This window comes from Pelophylax lessonae, assembly GCF_965119305.1.
Source record: "Pelophylax lessonae genome assembly, chromosome: 4".
NCBI classification, from domain to species: domain Eukaryota; kingdom Metazoa; phylum Chordata; class Amphibia; order Anura; family Ranidae; genus Pelophylax; species Pelophylax lessonae.
Genome location: NC_138771.1, coordinates 131,116,170 through 131,138,008, shown reverse-complemented (window position 1 = coordinate 131,138,008; position 21,839 = coordinate 131,116,170). Strand labels below are relative to the sequence as shown.

The following is a 21,839-nucleotide window of genomic DNA, read 5'->3' as shown; positions in this document are numbered from 1 at the left end:
GTGCGGATCAGATCAGTGGCAGTGCTTGGGGGGGGCAGTCAGATCAGTGACAGTGCTGGGGGGACTGGATCAGTTGCAGTGCTGAGGAGGGATCAGTGGCAGTGCTGGGGTGGGTCAGATCAGTGACAGTGCTGGGGGGATTGGATCAGTTGCAGTGCTGGGTGGGATCAGATTTGTGACAGTGCTGGGGGGCATCGGATCTGTGACAGTGCTGGGGGGGAGTCAGTGGTAGCGCTGGGGGGGGTCAGTGCTTGGGGGGGCAGTGGCAGTGCAGATGGGGAGTGGGTCAGGGGCAGTGCTGGGGGGGATCATTGGTAGTGCTGAGGAGGGATCAATGGCAGTGCTGGGGATGGGTCATTGATAGTCACTGTGTCTCCAACTTCATTATGTCACCAGTTCCGTGGTGTCTGGCAACAGTGACACCTATGCTGAAATCAGGAGATAAGGTCTCCTCCAGCCTCTCCCACTTCACGGTCCTCACGAATCAGCTGACCTCTAGTCTCTGCCCCCCGGCCATGCCATGAATTGAATGGGTGGCCGCAAAGAGGTTAAGTGGGTGGCCGCTGGACAGCCCAGCTGGGTGGCTGTGAAGAGGCTGGGAGATCGGCATGGGCTCCAGGGGCAGCCCACTGAGTCCAGCTGCCGCAGCTGCTTTGGGCCCCACATGCAGCCCGGCAGCCCCCGGCCCACTGGGCAAGACCCTGGAGTGCCTTATGGCCAGTCCAGGCCTGCTCATGTCATTATTTCCCCATACCAACCAACTTTCTGAAATGGGAACAAAGGACATCTAATAGCAAAAGTATGTAGGCATAAGATACACCCCCTGCCATGCCCCTCCCCTTAAAGGAGAATTGTCAAAAAAAAAATTGATTGGTTAAACCCTGAAGTTCTTTTTTTACTACTACTATTCCTTTATATTGGCTTTTAGAATTTACAAATGCAGCAATTTAGAAATTGAATGAAAGGTTTAGCCCTGGGAAATACTTTTTGAAAGATAAATAGTGCATTTTATGTAGAACTATATAGATTAAACCAAAATCAGGAACAAATGAGGAGGAAAGAGGGACATTGCTCTGAATGAGGGACAGTCCCTCGAAACTAAGGACAGTTGGGAGCTATGAGTGACCTAATATAGCCACATGTTACGTGCAGCTGCAGGGGGGAATCTCCCACTCACAGCTCATTGGCTCAGCAATACAGGTACTTCTGGGTTCAGAATGAACTCAGCTGGGACCCTGTTAGGGACAGGATTTGAGAGGAAATCTTCCAATAGGTTTCCGGTAAAAGCAGTCTAATAGGGGATTTCTCTTACTTGGAACAGAAAATGAAATGAAAACTTTAAAATAGGACACAAGAAAGAGAAACAACTTACTAGAGGTTTAAAGCTGTACTCTAGCCTTACCTTCATCTTACATAGTTGTACAGGCTGCTCTCCTTTTCTGAACTTGCTCTGATTTCACTGCACACTGTGAGCTTCTCACAAAGTGCATCAGAAGCTGCAACAAGTCAGATAGAGCCCACCTCATTTCCTGGGTGGAGGACGTCCAGCATTATCTAGCACTTTCCTCCCCAGCCTGACTCCCCTTGGCCTACTTCTTTGATTTGTTGTATTTCAGTTCTTTCAATCATGGAGATTTTAGCATCACATCTGGGCTTTACCTATGTCAGTCTGCCTAGGATCTTCCACTCCTCCAGACTGAAATCAGTACATCAGTGGCATTTTGATTTTTGCATAACCACCCCCAAGAGTCAGCCAGCTTCTTGCATCGGGGCTGTGAGCTCTTGAGAGGGGTACTGGGGCAGGCGGCTGTGACATTTTAAGGGAGCTATGCTGGTCCCTGAACTGCCTGCATTGCATAGAGAAGAGCATAGACCTATTTTTTCTAAAATAAGGTATGTAATTAAAGGTGTAAATTAAGGTTTTATTTAAATTCCCTAGGCATGTTGATTGGAAAAGGGGGGTAGGGTGGAAAGAACCAGAGAAGGCAGAACATAAGCAGATTAAACTTCAGCTTTAACCATTCCAGCACCGTATTCAACACTAAAAAAAAAAAGTTGTAACTTTAGATACACTTTAAATGGCTTTGAATAATTCAGCATGTTGAGTTCTTCATAAATAATCATCATGATGTTGGCTTATCTTTATGTAACCAGTAGAGAATTATAGAAATAGGTATAGGAATACAACAAAATATTCTGAAAGTATGAGCTGCAAATATCCTCATTCATTATACATAGACACTCAGCTCTGTGCACTGCTGCTCAGACATAGCGTTCAATCTGACTTACTAAAGTGTGATGTGATGTGAGGTGAACCGCATTAAAGGGCATCTGTGTGCACGTCAAACATCCAAACGTGTGCTGAGAAATTCATTAAAAAAATCAAGCTGCTCTACATGATTGAAGACTGAAGTGAACACAGGTTCCCTGCAATTCACACTTTAGTACATCAGGCCCACGGTAAGTGAAATCTCTAGTCGTGTATGGTCAGTGGAATGTTCAAGGAGTTTGCTATATCTGTGACTGTGGCCATCCGTGCTCTTAAAAAAAGTAATAAAAAATGAAAAGCAACAACAAAAGCAGCTTTGGTTGTCTTTAAAGTGGCTTTGAACCCTTCCATATACCCAGTGAAGTGACTGGCCTCAGATGTCACACAGAGAAACAAATTCTCCTACATACAGTGGGGAAAAAAAATATTTGATCCCCTGCAGATTTTGTAAGTTTGCCCTCTTACAAAGAAATGAAGGGTTTTTTTTTTTTTTACAAACAAGGTTGCTCTTTATTGAAAATAGTCAGAATTAAACAACAGTATACAACACACGTGTAGCCAGTGGCCAACATCAGAAACCAACGGGGAAAAAAAGAACGCTAATAGCGCACAAGTAAGCTTGGTGGAAAGAAACATTGCAACATACAGTGCAGAAAATGCAAACAATAAGTACCAAGTATAGAATCGGCAGATCGTGGAACAAAAGTGCAGCAAGGGGAAGGAAAGCTAAATCACACCATCCACCCAAGGCTGCCATATTTTTTCGTATTTGTGGGGACAATTTCTATTAATATAAGTAAGTTTATACATGGGGAGAGCCCCATTCACAAGGGCCACCCACGCAGACAGCGTGGGGGGGGGGGGGGAACCCCAGCGAAGAATGATCTCCTTCCTAGCATAATACAGCAACAAGGAAATCATCAACCGTGAGTACTTAGATCGTCTAACCTTATCAGGAATGCCCAGGAGTGCCAGCTCCGGGGTACGGGGAACAGTGAGGTGGAGACGGTTGTTCAGAAGGCCAAACACAGCCCCCCAAAACTCCTCCACCCGTGGGCAAGTCCAAAACATATGCAGATAAGATCCCTCATCTACCAGACATTTAGGGCAAGCGGCCGATCGCGCAGGATACATTCTGTGCAGTCTCAATGGGATGAAATAGACTCTGTGCAGAAATTTTGTATGAATAAGTTTGTCTCTAGATGCGATAACCGAACCCAAACCATGACCCAGGCAGTCCTCCCACTCCTCCTTATCTAGGGCAGGCAAGTCCGAAGACCAGCGCTGCCACAGGCGCTCCAGGGCAGGAGAGTCCGTAACCAACAGGGTAGCGTAAAGGGCGGAAAGAGGCTTGGGGAGCTCAGCTTGCGCGAGGACATCCTCCAGACGATCAGTCTGCAGGACCGGGGTGGTCGGGAACTGGGCATGGACTGCATGGCGCAGTTGGAGGTAGCGTAAACCTATCCAGCGGGGTAGAGCAAAGGAGCTGCGCAAGTCAGGGAGCGTGCAAAGTGTGCCAATTGGCATTATGTCCTTCAGCCTCTTGACGCTGCAGCTGGCCCACACCTGCGGGTCAGGAAGCATCCGCAGATGAAGGAGCGACAGAAATGAAGGGTTTATGATTTTTATCATAGGTGTGTTTTAAATATTAGAGACCGAAAATCAACCAAAAATCCAGAAAAAAACACATGATACAAATATTATAAATTGAGTTGTAGTTCAGTGAGTAAAATAAGTATTTGATCCCCAAGCAAAACATGACTTAGTACTTGGTGGCGATACCCTTGTTGGCAAGCACAGAGGTAAGACGTTTCTCATAGTTGGTGACCAGGTTTGCACACATCTCTAGCCACTTGCCGACCGCCGCACGCCGATCTACGTCGGCGGTCAGCCCCTCACAGGCAAAGTGACGTAGGGCTACGTCACTAGCTTGTGAGGGTCTAGGGAGCGAGCGCGCGCCGCCGGAGGCGCGCTCCCGCTCTCGCGTGGTCACGGACCCCCCCGCGCATGTGACCGGCGGACCCGATGTCCGCCGGCCACTCTGCGATCGGCGGGGGAGAGGGAGAAAGTCAGGCAGCTTGTTTAAACAAGCTGCCTGTCATTCTCCCCTCTGTATGAGAGCTGATCATATGGATCTACTATGTAGATCCGTTGATCACTCTGCATACAGCTGAAGCCACAGCCAATCACAGTAAGAATCACGCCCCTAGGGACACACACAGCCCCTCCCTCTCAAATAAAGTTAACCCCTTCACTACCAGTGTATTTTTACAGTAACAGTGCATATATATAGCACTGATTACTGTAGAAATGTCACTGGTAACCCCAAAAGTGTCAAAAATGTCAGTCAAGGGTCCGATCTGTCCGCCGCAATGTCGCAGTACCGCAAAAAAAATCGCAGATCGCCGCCATTACGCGTTAAAAAAAAAACAACAAAAATGACAAAAATCTTTCCCTTAGTCAGTAAACGCAATAACTTTTGCGCAAACCAATCAAAATACGCTTTTTGCGATTTTTTTTACCAGGGTAGGTTAGGTAGCATAAAATAAATTGGCCGAAAATGTTAAAAAATTTAGATTTTTACATTTTTTTGGGGGGGAATTTCATATAAAAAAAAGGGAAAAATATTGCTATTTTTGCAAAATTGACGCTCTTTTTTTGTTTATAGCGCGTGATCAAAAAATCGCACAGGTGATCAAATACCGCCAAAAGAAAGCTCTGTTTGTGGGAAAAAAAGGACGCCAAATTCGTTTAGGTACAGCGTCGCACGACCGCGCAATTGTCCGTTAAAGTCACGCAGTGCCGAATCACAGAATACCCCCTGGTCGTTTAGCAGCCAAATCCTCCGGGGCTTAAGTGGCTAGAGGGATTTTGGTCCACTCTTTTTTACAGATCTTCTCTAAATCCACAAGGTTTTTGTGGCTGTCGCTTTCAACCTGAAGTTTCAGCTCCCTCCATACATTTTCTATAGAATTAGGTCTGGGGACTGGATAGGCCACTCCATGACCTTAATGTGCTTCTTCTTAAACCACTCCTTTGTTGCCTTGGAGGTAGGTTTTGGGTCTTGTCATGCTGAAAGAGCCATTCTTGACCTATCTTCAGTGTTCTGGCTGAGGGAAGAAGGTTCTCATCCAAGATTTTACAATACATGGCCCCATCCATTGGCCCCTTAAAGTAGCAAAGTCAGTCTGAACCTTTAGCAGACAAATAGACCCAAAGTATAATGTTTCCACCTTTGTGCTTGACTGTAGGGATGGTATTCTTAGGGTCATATTTAGCATTTTTCTTCCTCCAAACATGGCGAGTCCCCCTCCTAAAGAAGGCAAATGTACAGTCATGTCAATGAACATCTAATTGATTCAGAGAGGGATTGGGAGAAAGTGCTGTGGTCAGATGAGACCAAAATTGAGCTCTTTGGCATTAACTCGAGTCACCATGTTTGCAGGAAGCAAAATTCTGACTAAGACCCTAAGAACACCATCCCTACAGTCAAGCATGGTGATGGAAACATTATGCTTTGCTTTGGGGCTGTTTGCTAAAGGTACAGACCAACTTTGCCGAATTGAGGGGGTCAATGGATGGGGCCATATATTGTAAAATCTTTGATGAAAACCTTCCCTCAACCAGAACACTGAATATGGGTCATTGATGGGTCTTTCAGCATGGCAATGACTCAAAACATACCGCCAAGGCAACAGAGGAGTGGCTCAATAAGGAGCACATTAAGGTTATGGAGTGGCCTAGTTAGTCTCCAGACCTTAATCCTATAGAAAATGTATGGAGGGAGATGAAACTTTGAGTTGCCAAGAAACAGCCAAGAAACCTTAAGGATTTAGGGAAGATCTGTAAAGAAGAGTGGACCAAAATTCTTCCTGAGATATATGCAAACCTGGTCACCAACTACTAGAAACCTCTTAGCTCTGTGCATGCCAACAAGGGTTTCTCCACCAAAGACTAAGTCATCTTTTTCTTGGGGATCAAATACTTATTTTTACTTGTTGAACTGCAACTTATTTTATAGCATTTGTTTCATGTGATTTTTCTGGATTTTTGGTTAATATTCTGTCTCTATCATTTAAAAAACATCTATGATAAAAATTATAGACCCTTTATATCTTTGTAAGTGGCAAACTTACACAATCTGCAGGGGATAAAATAATTATTTTCCCCCACCGTACGTTGTACTTGTTTGTTTGCAGCTCTCTCTTCTTTACAGCTTCCTAAAACACACAGATCAAAAGCTATTTCAAGGCATAGTGAGGAGAGCTAAGTGTAATCTGAGACCTGAGTGAAGGGAATAGACACACTTTCCTCAACAATCTCATAGGGAAACAAGCACAGCAAAGGCTGTCACTCACCTTCTGCGTGCTGGAGGGCAGACAAGGCTGTCTCCTAGGATACTATGGTAGAGGGATATGCCCTGTTCGTATTCATTTTTGAGGTTTACAAGCACTTTAAAGGTTTTACGTATTAATTTACTGTCATTTTGTTATGATAAGTTAGCAGGTACAAAAAGAGTATTCTATTCACCATATCAACAAAAACAAAACAACATTTTGGTTTGAGTACAAAGGGAAAATGTTCTTCAGGGTTTTTGGACTTGCATTCTCTAAATATAAATGTATCATTGCACGGTGATGCACAATATGTCATTGCAAAAGCAGAAAATGATACTGTACATTGATCCCCTTGTTAGCTGCTGGATTGTTGGGTTTTTCAGCCCTTCCCCATGTTGACCCGTCCTTAACTGGAGCCGGCATACCATTACCAATGCAAATGGATTCATCAGGCCAAGGCAAGTCCTGCAAATAGAACAATGGTAACACAGATCTGATCACAGCAGAATCGACTTGTTAAGATACCCAAGTAATAAACAGCGCAATAACATATACGACCTTTGTTACCTCAAATAGCCTCTGGAGGGCAAACACATTAGGTGAAATAAAGGGAACAACTAGATCAACCAACATTCCGACGTTAAAGAAATGCCAATAGCAAGGTGGCCTATTAGTCCCTACTTACACCATTGGCCAGTGTGAAAACAGATACAGAGTCTGCCAGAGAGGGTGCCTATAAACTTTACTTGGAGCGCCTACATTCAACATAATGGATTGGGCATAGCAATATACTAAAAGTAACCCTGCTGACAGCAGTCAAATCTCCACAAAGGCAACGAGGTGGAACTGTGTAAGGTTGGCCACCCCTGGTGTTGGATGAGTGTCCTCCGATCAGCAGTCAGCCCTCACATCACCTGGTGGCCAGGCAAGAGGTCATGTGACATTTGGAGGCTCCCCTCTCACCGCCTTGCTTTCTCCCTCTATGGAGTCCTCAGCATAAATCCCAGACAGGATGTGGGCGGGGGCTAAAGTTCAACCTTAGAAAGGCAGCCAGTTTCAGTCCAAATCTTTTTTGGTCTTCAGCAAAAGGGTCGCTGCTTCTCTTGTACTGAGGACACTTCCTCCTTGAGTCTGGCAGTAATGAAAATGAAAAAAACAAACAAGGGCACACCGGCCTAGTGCATTATCCTCTAAAAAAAGGTTTAATAAATTAAAAGGTATAAAAATTCTCACAAACGAGTTCTTGTTAAAAGCATATCAAATGGGTACGTAGTCATCAGCATCAAGATCAAAGGCTGTACCATCCCCTGAAGCTGGAAACTACACACATATATATATATATATATATATATATATATATATATATATATATATATATATATATATATATATAGATAGTGAGATTGGGGTGATTAAACTCCTAAACTCAAGCGGTAGGTGCATTTACAACATATTGTGCCAGTCCAAAACTGTATTTTAGGGCATGGCAGCCCACTTTTATTTAAAAGCAAGTCACAGTTCATACATATAGCTTTTGCCATGCAGGGGGTTCTCACTATCACTGCAAAGACATAAATCTTGTGGCAGCTTTACTGCTCCGAGTACCTCTGCAGGGTCTTCCTGACCATCAACCACATCCCAGGGATATGTGCAGACTATATACTTTAGCTCTGTGTCTTTCCTTGCAGCTCCCTAGTTGCGCTTGTCCCTCCTGGACTCTCTCTACAGCTTCCTGACTACTCCCATCCTACATGGACTTCCTCTCAGGCTTGGGCCTTCCTCTGCCCCAACCAGAACACCTTGATACAAGGCAGCATCTCACATGGCTCCCCTCAGACAAACTGACCTCCCTCAGGAGGGTGGGGCCCTGAGCTCTAACTCTGGCTCTGTTATGAAGTCAGCACACACCTGAGCCATCAGTGTACTTGCTTCTCCCAAAATCTGAAATACTTGCTTCTCCCAAAATCTGAAATCTGGCATAAACCACCATCTTTGCACGGGGGAACCCTGCTCTAATATATATATATTTACAATTTGCTGATACCAAGTCAAATTCAGGTACTTACATTAGTTGCTAAAGAAAATATGGATTAAAGCTGAATTCCAGGTATAGATTTTATTACATGGTTTCATTGGTCCAGCTTGGACTAAAGCATTCTCCGATTTGACAAGGCGTAAATTTATTGAGAAAATTGCAAGGTGTTCTGTGAATGGCACCGTGCCGATTAAGGGAACTCCAGGTGTTCACTATGAAGAATGGCAGCCGCTCAGCACAGGACCTGGCAGGCAGCAACGACTACAGTGATTCTCCTTTTCCCCAGCGTTGCCTCAGGAATGGCATATGCACACTTACGTTGGTTCAAGCTGGACCAATGTAACCATTCACTAAAATCCATACCTGAAATTCAACTGTAATGAATGCCTAGCTGGATCCATGTATTCTATACCAACCTAGAGTTCGTAGATTCACGTTGAGGTGTTATGTTGAGGGGTACTACAAAAAGACCTGCCTGCATACAGCAATTATTGGTACTTTCCCTTGCCATTTTAGTCTATGACAATGCTGAGGAACTCTTGGAAGTGTTCATTGTACTTCCTAACAAGCAGCAATGTCATGTTCATAATGTTTTGAAAAAGGCATGGAGAAAACATTCTGAACAAAAAGCACAGCATGGGACACTGATGCTTGCTAAAATACCTGGCTAGCTATAATCCACAAAGATGCTTACAGAAGAACCATCATGGTCAACTGGACTGTTGGTGGTCCCACAGCACTATCATATATAAAATGCTGGACTATTTACCTTGCATTGTGCGTGGAGGAAGCAGGAGTGAACTGCGGCCAGAAGCACCTTAGAGAGGAGGCTTAATGGGACCAGCTGCGCCACTGGTGAGACTCTACTGGAGAAAGCAATAAGGTAAGTATTACTCCTTGTTCCCCTACCCCAGACTGATCCACGATGAGTCCCACCACTGCAAGGGTAGATCTTGCCTGATTCCTGAAGTTGGGCTTTAATGGCTAGACTAACATCTAATCAGTGCACACATGGAACAGGTGTCTCCCTTTGGAATAAACTACACAAGTAGCATGTAAAAGCATGTAGTAGCGATCTATAGCACATTATTGAAGAATTGTTTAATCACTACCACATGCTACTTGTGGTTTACACAGTAGCGAGACACTGCTGCCTCCATCTACTACTAGCAGTTTTAATAGCGCGGCTAAGCTACTAAACATCTCCCATGTAGCTCTAGCCTAATGATTCATATTTTACAAATGATCTGTTGGCTGGCATCTTGTCTGGTACTTCCCACGACCATGAGGTGTTTGAAAACAGCCAGATCAGTCTGTTATCTCATGTCTGCCGACACCTTTTGTTTGATTTTCAGCAATTCTATTCTATGACATACCTGTAAAGAAGAGCTTTAAAACTTTTGTTAAACTACCTGCTTTCATATTTTCATTCTCTGTATCATTGTGTTTCCTACTTTGGGGCTCATTCATGAACTCTAGAAAAAAGAAAATGACTTTGAAAGTTCTAATGATAACAACCAAACAAGTTTCACATTTTATAGAAAAGTTAAACAAGAATTCTCTTTGAACACTATGGGTAACAACAAGTTTTTTTCTCATTTTAATTTTCTTCAGTGTTCATGAATTGGATCCATTGTATGTAATATGCATCTCATAGTTATTCATTTTGAAGCTCCGATTCTTCACTGCACTGCAACCAAATGTATCACGTTTGTGTCTCCATGTTTTGTATTTGCTTAATTAAGAAGACTGGAAGCAGTAATAGTGCATTTGTAGAATAAAAGTTGTACAGTTGTCAACTTTTTCTTTACGACATCTGTTTCTTTAAGCGATGCAGATTTCACATCTTCCCCATTCTCCGCCTCTGATGGCCTTTCACCCCAACATTCAGTGTTGGAAAGAATTATGACTCATGTTATTAAATGCTTTGCACTATTTTCACCCCATGAGTAAGGGGGATCTGAATGGATAGTAAGGGGTGTGCTCTGTGGGTGGTGATAAATGGGGGTAATATAAAGGTTTCTCATAAATTCACATATGAACAACCATTTAGTGCCGCCCGCAGCCACCAACAAATCACAGGCAATAAAGGATTTGCGTGGGGAGGTTTAATAAAGGCCCTTAAAATGTGCAATATGAGGCAATTGTGTACCTTTATTTGACTAGAAAGTAATTGGGGAATCACAGAAGCAAATCTGTAAAGGCTTCTGTAATAAATACTGTGACACCCCACATTTGGCAATAATTTCTATCACTGTAACTAGGTACTGATCTTTAAGACCATTTGCTAGATTACTAGAATTTACAGACTGGCTAGTAGTTAAATAATACATTTCCCAGTCTTGTGCAAAAGTACAGTTTTTTGTTAAATACAGGATCCCGAGTGATAAGCATTACCACCTAGCAACACTAGAGTCTTTGGTTCAAATCCCAACCATGGCACTACCTGCATGAAATTTGTATGTTCTACCTGTGCCTGCGTGGGTTTCTTCCATGTACTCCGGTTTCCTCCCACACTCAAAAGGTAGGTTAATTGGCTCCAGTCTAAATTGGCCCTAGTATGTATGAATGTTAGTTAGGGACCTTATTTTTATTATTTTTTATTATTTTATTTCAGGTTCTTATATTTACGCAGTGCTTTACATATACCTTGCACATTCACATAAGTCCCTGCCCTCAAGGAGCTTACAATCTAAGGTCCCTAACTCACATTCATACATACATAGTAGGGCCAATTTTATACAGGATCCAATTAACCTACCAGCATGTCTTTGGAGTGTGGGAGGAAACTGGAGTACCCGGAGGAAACCCACGCAGGCACAGGGAGAACATGCAAACTCCAGGCAGGTAGCGTCGTGGTTGGGATTTAAAACCAGTGACTCTCTTGCTGCCAGGTGAAAGTGCTAACCACTACACCACTGTGTCGCCCTAACCTGCCCTAACCTGCCCTAACCTGCCCTAACCTAACCTAACCTAACCTAACCTAACCACTACACCTTAGTTTGTAAGCTCCTTTGACGGCAGGGACCGATGTGAATGAATAATATATATTTATGTAAAGTGCTGCGTAAATTGACTACTCTATATAAGTACCTGAAATAAATAAATAAGATACAGGCCGAAGTCACAGTGAAACCCATAATCCCTTTCTTGGAAAAAAAAATATTAAGAAAGTAATAACTAGATTTCCCTACCCAACACAGGGTATTTAACAATGCTGACCTTCTATTTATAGTAGTTTACTAAAGCTGGATACACACTATCCAACTTTTGTGGTTAGATTTCCTTCAGATTTACCTTTTCTATGTAGTACAAGGGCCTGCCAGATTGCATACAAATTGAAAGTGTTTAGGTTTGACCTCATATTATATGGTTTTGGTAAGTCTAAAGGAAAAAGTCTTCAGAAAATCTTATAGTGTGTATGGCCCATTAGACTGTCTATAGATCATTCACTTAAATTTAGTAAGGTAATGAGGAAAGTCAAAAACCTCATGACAGGTTTGACGGTTCCTTGTCTTGCCATATTGTTTGTGAAAACAATTGTTAAAGGCCAAATTTATAAAGCGTTTTTTAGCATTTAAACAGTTTGTTATTTTTAAGTTGTTCAAATCCAATGGCTTTAGGAACCCTCTTTGCAACAATATGAATTTAGAAACCGATTGTCCTGAGCTGCTATTAATTTTGCTCTGATACCCAGCAATGTTTACTTACATAAAATAGGTAATGAAGATGTGTGATTTTTATTGTTCCTAGTTAGGTCATTTTAGACCCAACTAACGACCTATGTTGACAGGTTTTGGGCTTGTGGCGATGACATAAGTTCGAGACGCTCCTGAGATCATTCAGAATTCCTTGACAGGTACATTTGATCTACAGTTGATCACCTTCTGACGTGCATTTGACCTACTTGAAGTTTGTTTTGCATTCTCATTTATATGAGAATTCAAAGCCCATCTGACGTGAACAAACGTCTAGTGCTAAAGGCCCTAAAGGTGGTAATATATGTGCCTTTCTTTGCTTCACTATGGAACAAGTCGAAAGTTAGGCTTATTGTTTCGAGTGCAGATGAGCAGAAGCAACTCAAAAAGCTAATGTATGGCTGTAAACAAAATACTTATTGGTCACATTGATGTAATTGCTTCTTTAGGAAAGTGATCAGAATACACACAAACACATGTGCAATGGAGTTATTGAAGGCTAATAGTTTGAGAAAAAAATCGTATAAAGGAGAATTTCAGACTACATCAGATCTACCCTGGTATTCCATTCTATCTTTGAGCATTGAAGCACCAAGTTGTTGTTGGTGGTTAAACAGTGAAATCTGGAAAAATTCTGGAATACAAATTTATTTTTAGCATTTCACTCTAGTCATCATCACTCACATGACTACAAGAGCATTATAAATTAGTACTTTTATATTACTAATGAGAGGAACAGCAGTATTTTTGATAGTTAAAATGGGATTAAATGTCCCTAACGATGAGAAGATTTAGAGTTAAGATACACTGATAAGAATTAGGTCATTTAATACAGGGCATTATATTGTTCCTAAAGCCTTTTTTTATCTAGATCTGCCATGTATACTAAGTTCAGAAACGCTTGTCATATTATTCATCTCCCACTGTGCATTCTTGCACCTTGGTGTGCAGTTGGACTGCTAGCCTCTCTATTCTCGCTGTGTTGCACTTGCTGATATATTTCTCCTTTGGCACTTTCTGACCCTAAGGGAATGTCTGTAATCCTCTACATAAAAGGATGCATTGCAATGGTCAGCTGAGTGTGGGTATATAAGAAAGGGTCTTTCTTTTGCTGTACAGGAGCAGTAAGCAGAATTATGGCAACACAAGAGGCAAGCCCAGATCCTGAACAGGATGACCTGTTATTGTATGATGACTGGTACATTGATGAACCACAAGGACCAGTGATGGCCCCTCATGAGTAAGTGAACACATGTATTATTAACCTCTAGTCTATATGCAAGTAAAGTTTAATATGGTGTTACATTTTTATTTTTTTTTCATTGTAGGATCATTGTACCATGTTTCCCAATTATGTCAGATGAACTGTATCACCTCATCATGGCCCCTGTTTCAGTGAGTTCTGTTATACCCACTGTGTTTGTAGCCTCCATAATCTTAATTCATAACTAATCAATCAAAGCCATGTAACTAATATCTTGTATGTAACTTGAATAAATTACTGGCAATTAATAGTTCCTACCTCTTACATCCCCCAGTATAATCTGTTACTAACATTTACTTTTTTACATTACACCAATGACCTAAAACTGCTCCTTTTTAATTTGTATGATCATTTTAACAATTAATACAGCAGGGACTTGTTGGAATAAAATACATTTGTAAAATGCTTGTATAGCTTATCGAAGAACCTACTTACTTAACATAAACTGAAAAATGTATGATACAGAGTAGAACTACTGCGTGCATGCACAGTAACCCAGGACTATTCTTATATAACTTCTAAAACCAATTGGCTAATTCTTACAAAAAGTTTGGCCTTAGCTGCCAACATGTTATAATAATTTCCAGGGACTCTGTATATGAAGTGTGGTGTACCTCTGTTAATCACAATTCTCCTTTGTAGCATCATTGCACTATACAATCCTCATGGCATATTTACTAAACTAAGTAACATAATACGTATTACATCAGGGCCCACCCAAAATTACAAAACGATCTGCACTGGAACTTTTCTCTACTTTTGTGATTCACGTTGCTTTCCCAACTAACTCCAATGCAGATTTTGATTTAAAAAAAAAAAAAAGTCTTAGTTTTTTTAAATGAAAACCTGTGCTTAAAGTGAACGTAAACTTTGAATGTATTTTTCGATATGCTTGGAATAATTTGTCTCACTGTATAGTTTCCTTGAGTAAATATTTTTGTGTTCTTGTTCAGTTGGCCATTGGGCTGTCCATCTGATAGACCTGATAAGCAGACCAACTGTTTAACTGAAGCAGTGTGCATGGCAGTCTACAATACTGCTGCTAATTGAGAGGTAGTGGCTTAGCGTTGTCAGCCCATAGCAGGAAATGCTGTAACTCTAAGTAAGAAAGTTAGGAACAAATTCACGAAAAAAATTATTTGTTTAAGAGAATTGTATATAGTGAGGTGTAATGTGAGACGAACTGTAACACAGATTTTGGGTCCACGTTTAAATTTTTTTCTTTACTTCTGTGTTTAGTGCCGGTTCACACTACCGCGGCACGACTTCGGGGGGCGACCTGTGAAGTCGCGTGCACCGCGACTTCGGCGCGACTTGCACGGACTTCATATAATGAATGTCAATGCAAGTCGCTCCGATGTCGTCCCGAAGTAGTACAGGGACTATTTTCACTTTCATTTTAACTTGAGTCGCTCCTATTAGAACGGTTCCCGTAGCACTGTCAGGCTGACCAGTCGCCTGACAAGTCGCGGTAGTGTGAATGGGCACTTAGTGGTTTTATGAAATACAGGAAAAATACATGTTCACATTGTAAAACGACAACCTTGCAGTGAAGAAATACTTAAATGACATAACAGAGTTTAACAAGGACATATCTGGGCAATACAAAGAACCAATCAGAATTACAAAACGCTGTAGTGGTAGGAATGGTAAACTACAAAATTCATAGTCAAAGTATAGGGATATTAACTGAGAAAGGAAACAAGTTAAAATAGTGATAGAGGTGTGAAAGGGCAGAAGTAAAGGAGGGGGAAAAAAAGGGGGGGGGGGGATTTCCTCAGGTGAGTAGGAGAAGGAGACGAGGGCCTGAAAAATTCAGACGTTTCCAACAAGCAAGGATTTTCGGTGTCTGTCAGGAAATGTAAACTCGGTCCAGTAGAATCATGTCTTTCTATAAGTTTTCCTTTCTGTTCTAAAAGGAGAGGATGATATCTTCTATACACCTCATGTTTTCCACCCTCTGTATCCAAAGCTGAATGGAGAAGGGAGTGGGGAATTTCCAAAAAAAAGGATGCAGGATTTATCAGCGTTTAATAGATGGCAGATAACTGAGTTCTTATGAACTTTGAGTGGGATTTAGGTGTTACAGTGGGGAAAATAAATATTTGATCCCCTGCAGATTTTGTAAGTTTGCCCACTTACAAAGCAATGAAGGATCTATCATTTTTATCATAATGATAGAGACAGAATATCAACCAAAAATCCAGAAAAACACATAAAACAAATGCTATAAATTTTAGTGTCAGGTCAGTAAGTAAAAAAATTATTTGATTCACAAGCAAAACATGACTTAGTACTTGGTGGAAAAATCCCTTGTTGGCAAGCGCAGAGGTAAGATGTTTCTTGTTGTTGGTGACCAGGTTTCCACACATCTCAGGAGGGACTTTGGTTCACTCTTTTTTACAGATCTTCTCTAAATCCTTAAGGTTTCCTGACCGTCTCTTGGCAACTTGAATTTTCAGCTCCTGCCATAAATTTTCTATAGGATTAAGGTCTGGAGACTGACTAGGCCACTCCATGACCTTAATGTGCTTCTTCTTGAGCCACTCCTTTGGTGCCTTGGTGATATGTTTTGGGTCATTGTCATGCTGGAAGACCCATCCATGACCCATCTTCAGTGTTCTGGCTGAGGGAAGAAGGTTCTCATCCAAGATTTTATAATACATGGCCCCGTCCATTGGTCCAGCAAAGTCGGCCTGTACCTTTTGCAGAGAAAAAGCCCCAAAGCATCATGCTTCCACCTCTGTGCTTGACTGCAGGAATGGTGTTCTTAACCCCTTGGAGCCCAAGCCTTTTTCTGACAAATGTTGCTTACAAGTTAAAATCAGTATTTTTTGCTAAAAAATTACTTAGAAACCCCAAAGATTATATATATATTTTTTAGCAGAGACCCTAGAAAATAAAATGACGATCATTGCAATATTTTATCTCATATTTCTGCGCAGAGGTCTTTTACATGAAATTTTTTGGCAGAAATACGCTTTCATGAATTAAAAAAAAAAAAAAGCCAGTTAAGTTTGCCTGATTTTCTTGTAAAATGTGAAAGGTGATGTTACGCCGAGAAAATAGATACTTAACATGTCATGCTTTAAAATTACACACACTCCTGGAATGGCGACAAACTATGTTACTTAAAAATCTCCATAGGCGACGCGTTTACATTTTTTTAACAGTTACCAGTTTAGAGTTACAGAGGAGGTCTAGTGCTAGAATTATTGCTCTCTCTCTAGCGATCGCGGCGATACCTCAAATGTGTGGTTTGAACGCAATTTACATATGCTAAAACAAGTCCTTATGCTGGTTAAATTAGTGAACTATGAGAACTAATGAAGGTGCTAAATATAATCTATATAATCAGAGAATGGTTCAGGTTCTATTATTTTATTATATAGGATATATATGGCACTTTCATTAGTCCTCATAATTTGAACACCGTTTACATATGCGGGAGCGACTTGAATATACATTCGCTTTTGCGTACATAGAGGGACGGGCGCTTTACATTTTTTTTTTTTCCTTAAATATTTTATTCCTTTTTTTTTTTTTACACTGTTCATTTAAACATTTCTTTTTTTGTATCACTTTTATTGCTGTTAAAAGGAATATAAACATCCCTTGTGACAGAAATAGTCAGTGACAGGACCTCGTTATGAAGGGATCTGGGGTCTAAAAGACCCCAAACACCTCCTCTGCACTTAAAAGCATTAAAAACGCCAAGTTTGGCTGTTTTGAATGCTGTCATTTTTTTAAAGAAATATGGCGCCTTTAAGGCTCCAGTACCTGGAAGTGATGTCATGACATCGCTTCCGGGTTTTTACATCTAAGCCCCGACCAGAGCCGAATCCGTCTTTGTTCGGGTCTTCGGCCAGCTGGTGGACGCGCCAGCTGGTTGCTCGGGGTTCTCGGTGGGACGGAAGAGCCAGGCGAGTCACGGAAGGCGGTGGGAGGAGAGGAATTCCCCTCCTTGTAGTGACTGACAACCGAGTGGCTGCTGAGCCACATTGGTTGTCATTACAAGAAAGCCAACCGCCGGCTCTAAACAACAGTACCAGGGGGGATGCCTCTAGCTTCAGGCATCACCCCGGTACAACCCCCTGAAGCTGAGGCCGCATATTTGTGTTCCGTCGGCGTGAAGGGGTTAAGGGCATAGTCAGCATTTTTCTTCCTCCAAACATGGCAAGTCGAGTTAATGCCAAAGAGTTCAATGTTGGTCTCATCTGACCACAGGACTTTCTCCCAATCCTTCTCTTAATCATTTAGATGTTCATTGGCATGACTGTACATGTGCCTTCTTGAGGAGGGGGACTTTCCGTGTTTGGAGGAAGAAAAATGCTGACTATGACCCTAAGAACACATGCCTACATGCACAGAGTTGGAAACATTATGCTTTGGGGCTGTTTCTCTGCTAAAGGTACAGACCAATTTTGCTGCATTGAGGGGCCAATGGATGGGGCCATGTATTGTAAAATCTTGGATGAGAACCTTCTTCCCTCAGCCAGAACACTGAAGATGGGTCATGGAAGCGTATTCGAGCATGACAATTACCCAAAACATACCACCAAGGCAACAAAGGAATGGCTCAAGAAGAAGCACATTAAGGTCACGGAGTGGCTTAGCCAGTCTCCAGACCTTAATCCTATAGAAAATGTATAAAGGGAGCTGAAACTTTGAGTTGCCAAGCAACAGCCAAGAAACCTTAAATATTTAGAGAGGATCTGTAAAAAAAAAAGAGTAGACCAAAATCCCTTCTGAGATGTGTGCAAACCTGGTCACTGGCTACAAGAAACATCTTACCTCTGTGCTTGCCTACAAGCAGTGGCGGCCCGTGCATAGAGGGTGCCAGGGCGCCGCCCCCCTACCCCTAAAAAAAAGAAAAAAAAAAAGAAAAAAAAAAAATGACAATGCGAACAAACAAAGTTTTACAAAAAAAAAAATTGGGTTCGCCGGCCTCTGTAATGGAAGTGGTGGCTAGGGGGGGGGTGGGGTTACGTCCCAGAAGAGGCGCCGATCGGCAGCCTTCTGGGGGCGTAACCCGAGCGCAAGTCCTTGCGATTGGACACCCCCACTTTCGGATATCCTGGCTGTGATTGGTCCAGTCTCCAGCCTGGACCAATCATCATCCAGGACATCCGATCCCTGACGTCACAATGGGGGCGGTGCCGGTGCGTGAGTCAGTCACTCACCGTCACCGCCGCTCGGAGGACGAGGGAGAAGCCGCTCTCCTTCCCGCCGCCGCCGCCGCAGAGAGGACGGACTGGATCGAGGAGGGAAGAACCCGCCGCCGCCGCCGCCAGGTAAGTGCATTAAATTGAAGGGAGCACGCACGCTGGTCTCTGCATTGATTGGGGGGCAATGCTGTGGGCACTCTGCATTTATTGGGGTACAATGCTGTGGGCACTCTGCATTTATTGGGGTACAATGCTGTGAGCACTCTGCATTTATTGGGGTACAATGCTGTGGCGCTCTGCATTTATTGGGGGATAATGCTGTGGGCACTCTGCATTTATTGGGGTACAATGCTGTGGGCACTCTGCATTTATTGGGGGACAATGCTGTGGGCACTCTGCATTTATTGGGGGACAATGCTGTGGGCACTCTGCATTTATTGGGGGACAATGCTGTGGGCACTCTCCATTTATTGGGGGACAATGCTGTGGCGCTCTGCATTTATTGGGGTACAATGCTATGGGCACTCCGCATTTATTGGGGTACAATGCTGTGGGCACTCTGCATTTATTGGGGTACAATGCTGTGGCGCTCTGCATTTATTGGGATACAATGCTGTGGCACTCTGCAATCATTGGGGTACAATGCTGTGGGCACTCTGCATTTATTGGGGTACAATGCTGTGGCGCTCTGCATTTATTGGGGTACAATGCTGTGGCACTCTGCAATCATTGGGGGACAATGCTGTGGGCACTCTGCATTTATTGGGGGACAATGCTGTGGGCACTATGCAATCATTGGGGTACAATGCTGTGGCGCTCTGCATTTATTGGGGTACAATGCTGTGGCACTCTGCAATCATTGGGGTACAATGCTGTGGGCACTCTGCATTTATTGGGGTACAATGCTGTGGGCACTCTGCAATCATTGGGGTACAATGCTGTGGCACTCTGCAATCATTGGGGTACAATTCTGTGGCACTCTGCAATCATTGGTGTACAATTCTGTGGCACTCTGCAATCATTGGGGTACAATGCTGTGGCACTCTGCAATCATTGGGGTACAATTCTGTGGCACTCTGCAATCATTGGGGTACAATTCTGTGGCACTCTGCAATCATTGGGGTACAATGCTGTGGGCACTTTGCAATCATTGGGGTACAATGCTGTGGGCACTCTGCATTTATTGGGGTACAATGCTGTGTCACTCTGCAATCATCGGGGTACAATTCTGTGGCACTCTGCAATCATTGGGGGACAATGCTGTGGGCACTCTGCAATCATTGGGGTACAATGCTGTGGGCACTCTGCAATCATTGGGGGACAATGCTGTGGCGCTCTGCAATCATTGGGGGACAATGCTGTGGCGCTCTGCAATCATTGGGGTACAATTCTGTGGCACTTTGCAATCATTGAGGTACAATGCTGTGGGCACTCTGCAATCATTGGGGTACAATGCTGTGGCACTCTGCAATCATTGGGGTACAATTCTGTGGCACTCTGCAATCATTGGGGTACAATGCTGTGGGCACTCTGCAATCATTGGGGTACAATGCTGTGGCACTCTGCAATCATTGGGGGACAATGCTGTGGGCACTCTGCAATCATTGGGGACAATGCTGTAGCGCTCTGCAGTGATTGGGGACAATGCTGTGGCCTCTGCATTGAAAGGGGCATGCACGCTGAACTCTGCATTGTGGGGGCACAGCACAGTGTTCATTGCATTGAAGGGGGCACAGCACAGTGTTTATTGCATTGAAGGGGGCACAGCACAGTGTTTATTGCATTGAAGGGGGCACAGCACAGTGTTCATTGCATTGAAGAGGGCACAGCACAGTGTTTATTGCATTGAAGGGGGCACAGCACAGTGTTCATTGCATTGAAGGGGGCACAGCACAGTGTTCATTGCATTGAAGGGGGCACAGCACAGTGTTTATTGCATTGAAGGGGGCACAGCACAGTGTTCATTGCATTGAAGGGGGCACAGCTTCAAAGTCACGCAATTTTTTTACTGCGTTTTTTGGCGCGAAGCAATACCTATTACATTTTTCTTTTTGCGCCCCCCCCCAAAAATTTTGAGCACCAGCCGCCACTACCTACAAGGGTTTCTCCACCAAGTATTAAGTTGTGTTTTGCTTGGGGATCAAATACTTATTTTACTCACTGAACTACAACTCAATTAATAACGTTTGTGTCATGTGTTTTTTTCTGGATTTTTGGTTGATATTCTGTCCGTATCATTTGAAATACACCTATGGTAATAGTAATAGACCCTTCATTTCTTTGTAAGTGGGCAAACTTACAAAATCTGCAGGGGATCCAATACTTATTTTTCTCACTGTATGTATGAGAAAACCATCAGGGTTATCCAGGATCTGAAAATCTGTATATTTTTGGTGAAGTTCCTTATCCCAGAAGATGTGGTATATTGATCCTGAATCACTGTGGCCTCTCTAACACACGTTTATATTTTTAAAAATGTAAGCTGTAGAAGGGCCTTGCCACAAAGTACTAGTCATCTCTTCTCAAAATACTAGCTGCTTGGCAATAATACTGATTCAGGAACATCCGCATTTTGATTAAGGGCCTGGAACATGTGCAGATCAAGCATTCAGAGTTTGCTGGCTGCATTTTGATTTAGCTCAGTGACGTAAAAAGCACTGGAGCGAGGTAACAAGTATTTTAGAAGGAGGTTAGCAATGTCAACCTACATGTTTTTGTCAGTAGAGGTTTCCATTGATTATAAGGGCAGAGGAGAGTTAAGGAGCTGAATATCTGTACCCAAGAAAGGCCTGTCTGTGCATTTTAAATACTCTACAATTGTTTATTTTAAGGGCATATGTACGTAGGCTTGCATCTGTGTTGCTGTTCCTCGCCATACAAGTCAACATAAATGCAGATTCAGCTCAGTACAATTCAGAAGCAGCCTGATATAAGCAGATGCAGGAATTTCTTGAACAACTGATAAGCAAATCAAAGCAACTCAACTGCAAGCAGGGCATCTCAGAACTACCTGAAAGCAAACTGCATGTGTCACAAAGTCCTTATTTGAATAGATGCAAATTCTGGGA

At 42.8% G+C, this 21,839-nt stretch overlaps 1 protein-coding gene across 1 annotated transcript in view; it reads left to right on the top strand.

Moving 5' to 3' along the window:
- Nucleotides 1-21,839, top strand: part of STRA6 (signaling receptor and transporter of retinol STRA6) — a 101,525-nt gene that overhangs the window by 11,718 nt on the left and 67,968 nt on the right. Inside the window, exons 2-3 of the mRNA XM_082254939.1 lie at nt 13,459-13,579; nt 13,668-13,734. Coding sequence (XP_082111065.1) covers nt 13,476-13,579; nt 13,668-13,734 — 171 coding nt within the window. The 5' untranslated portion in view covers nt 13,459-13,475. The remainder of the gene's footprint in view (nt 1-13,458; nt 13,580-13,667; nt 13,735-21,839) is intronic.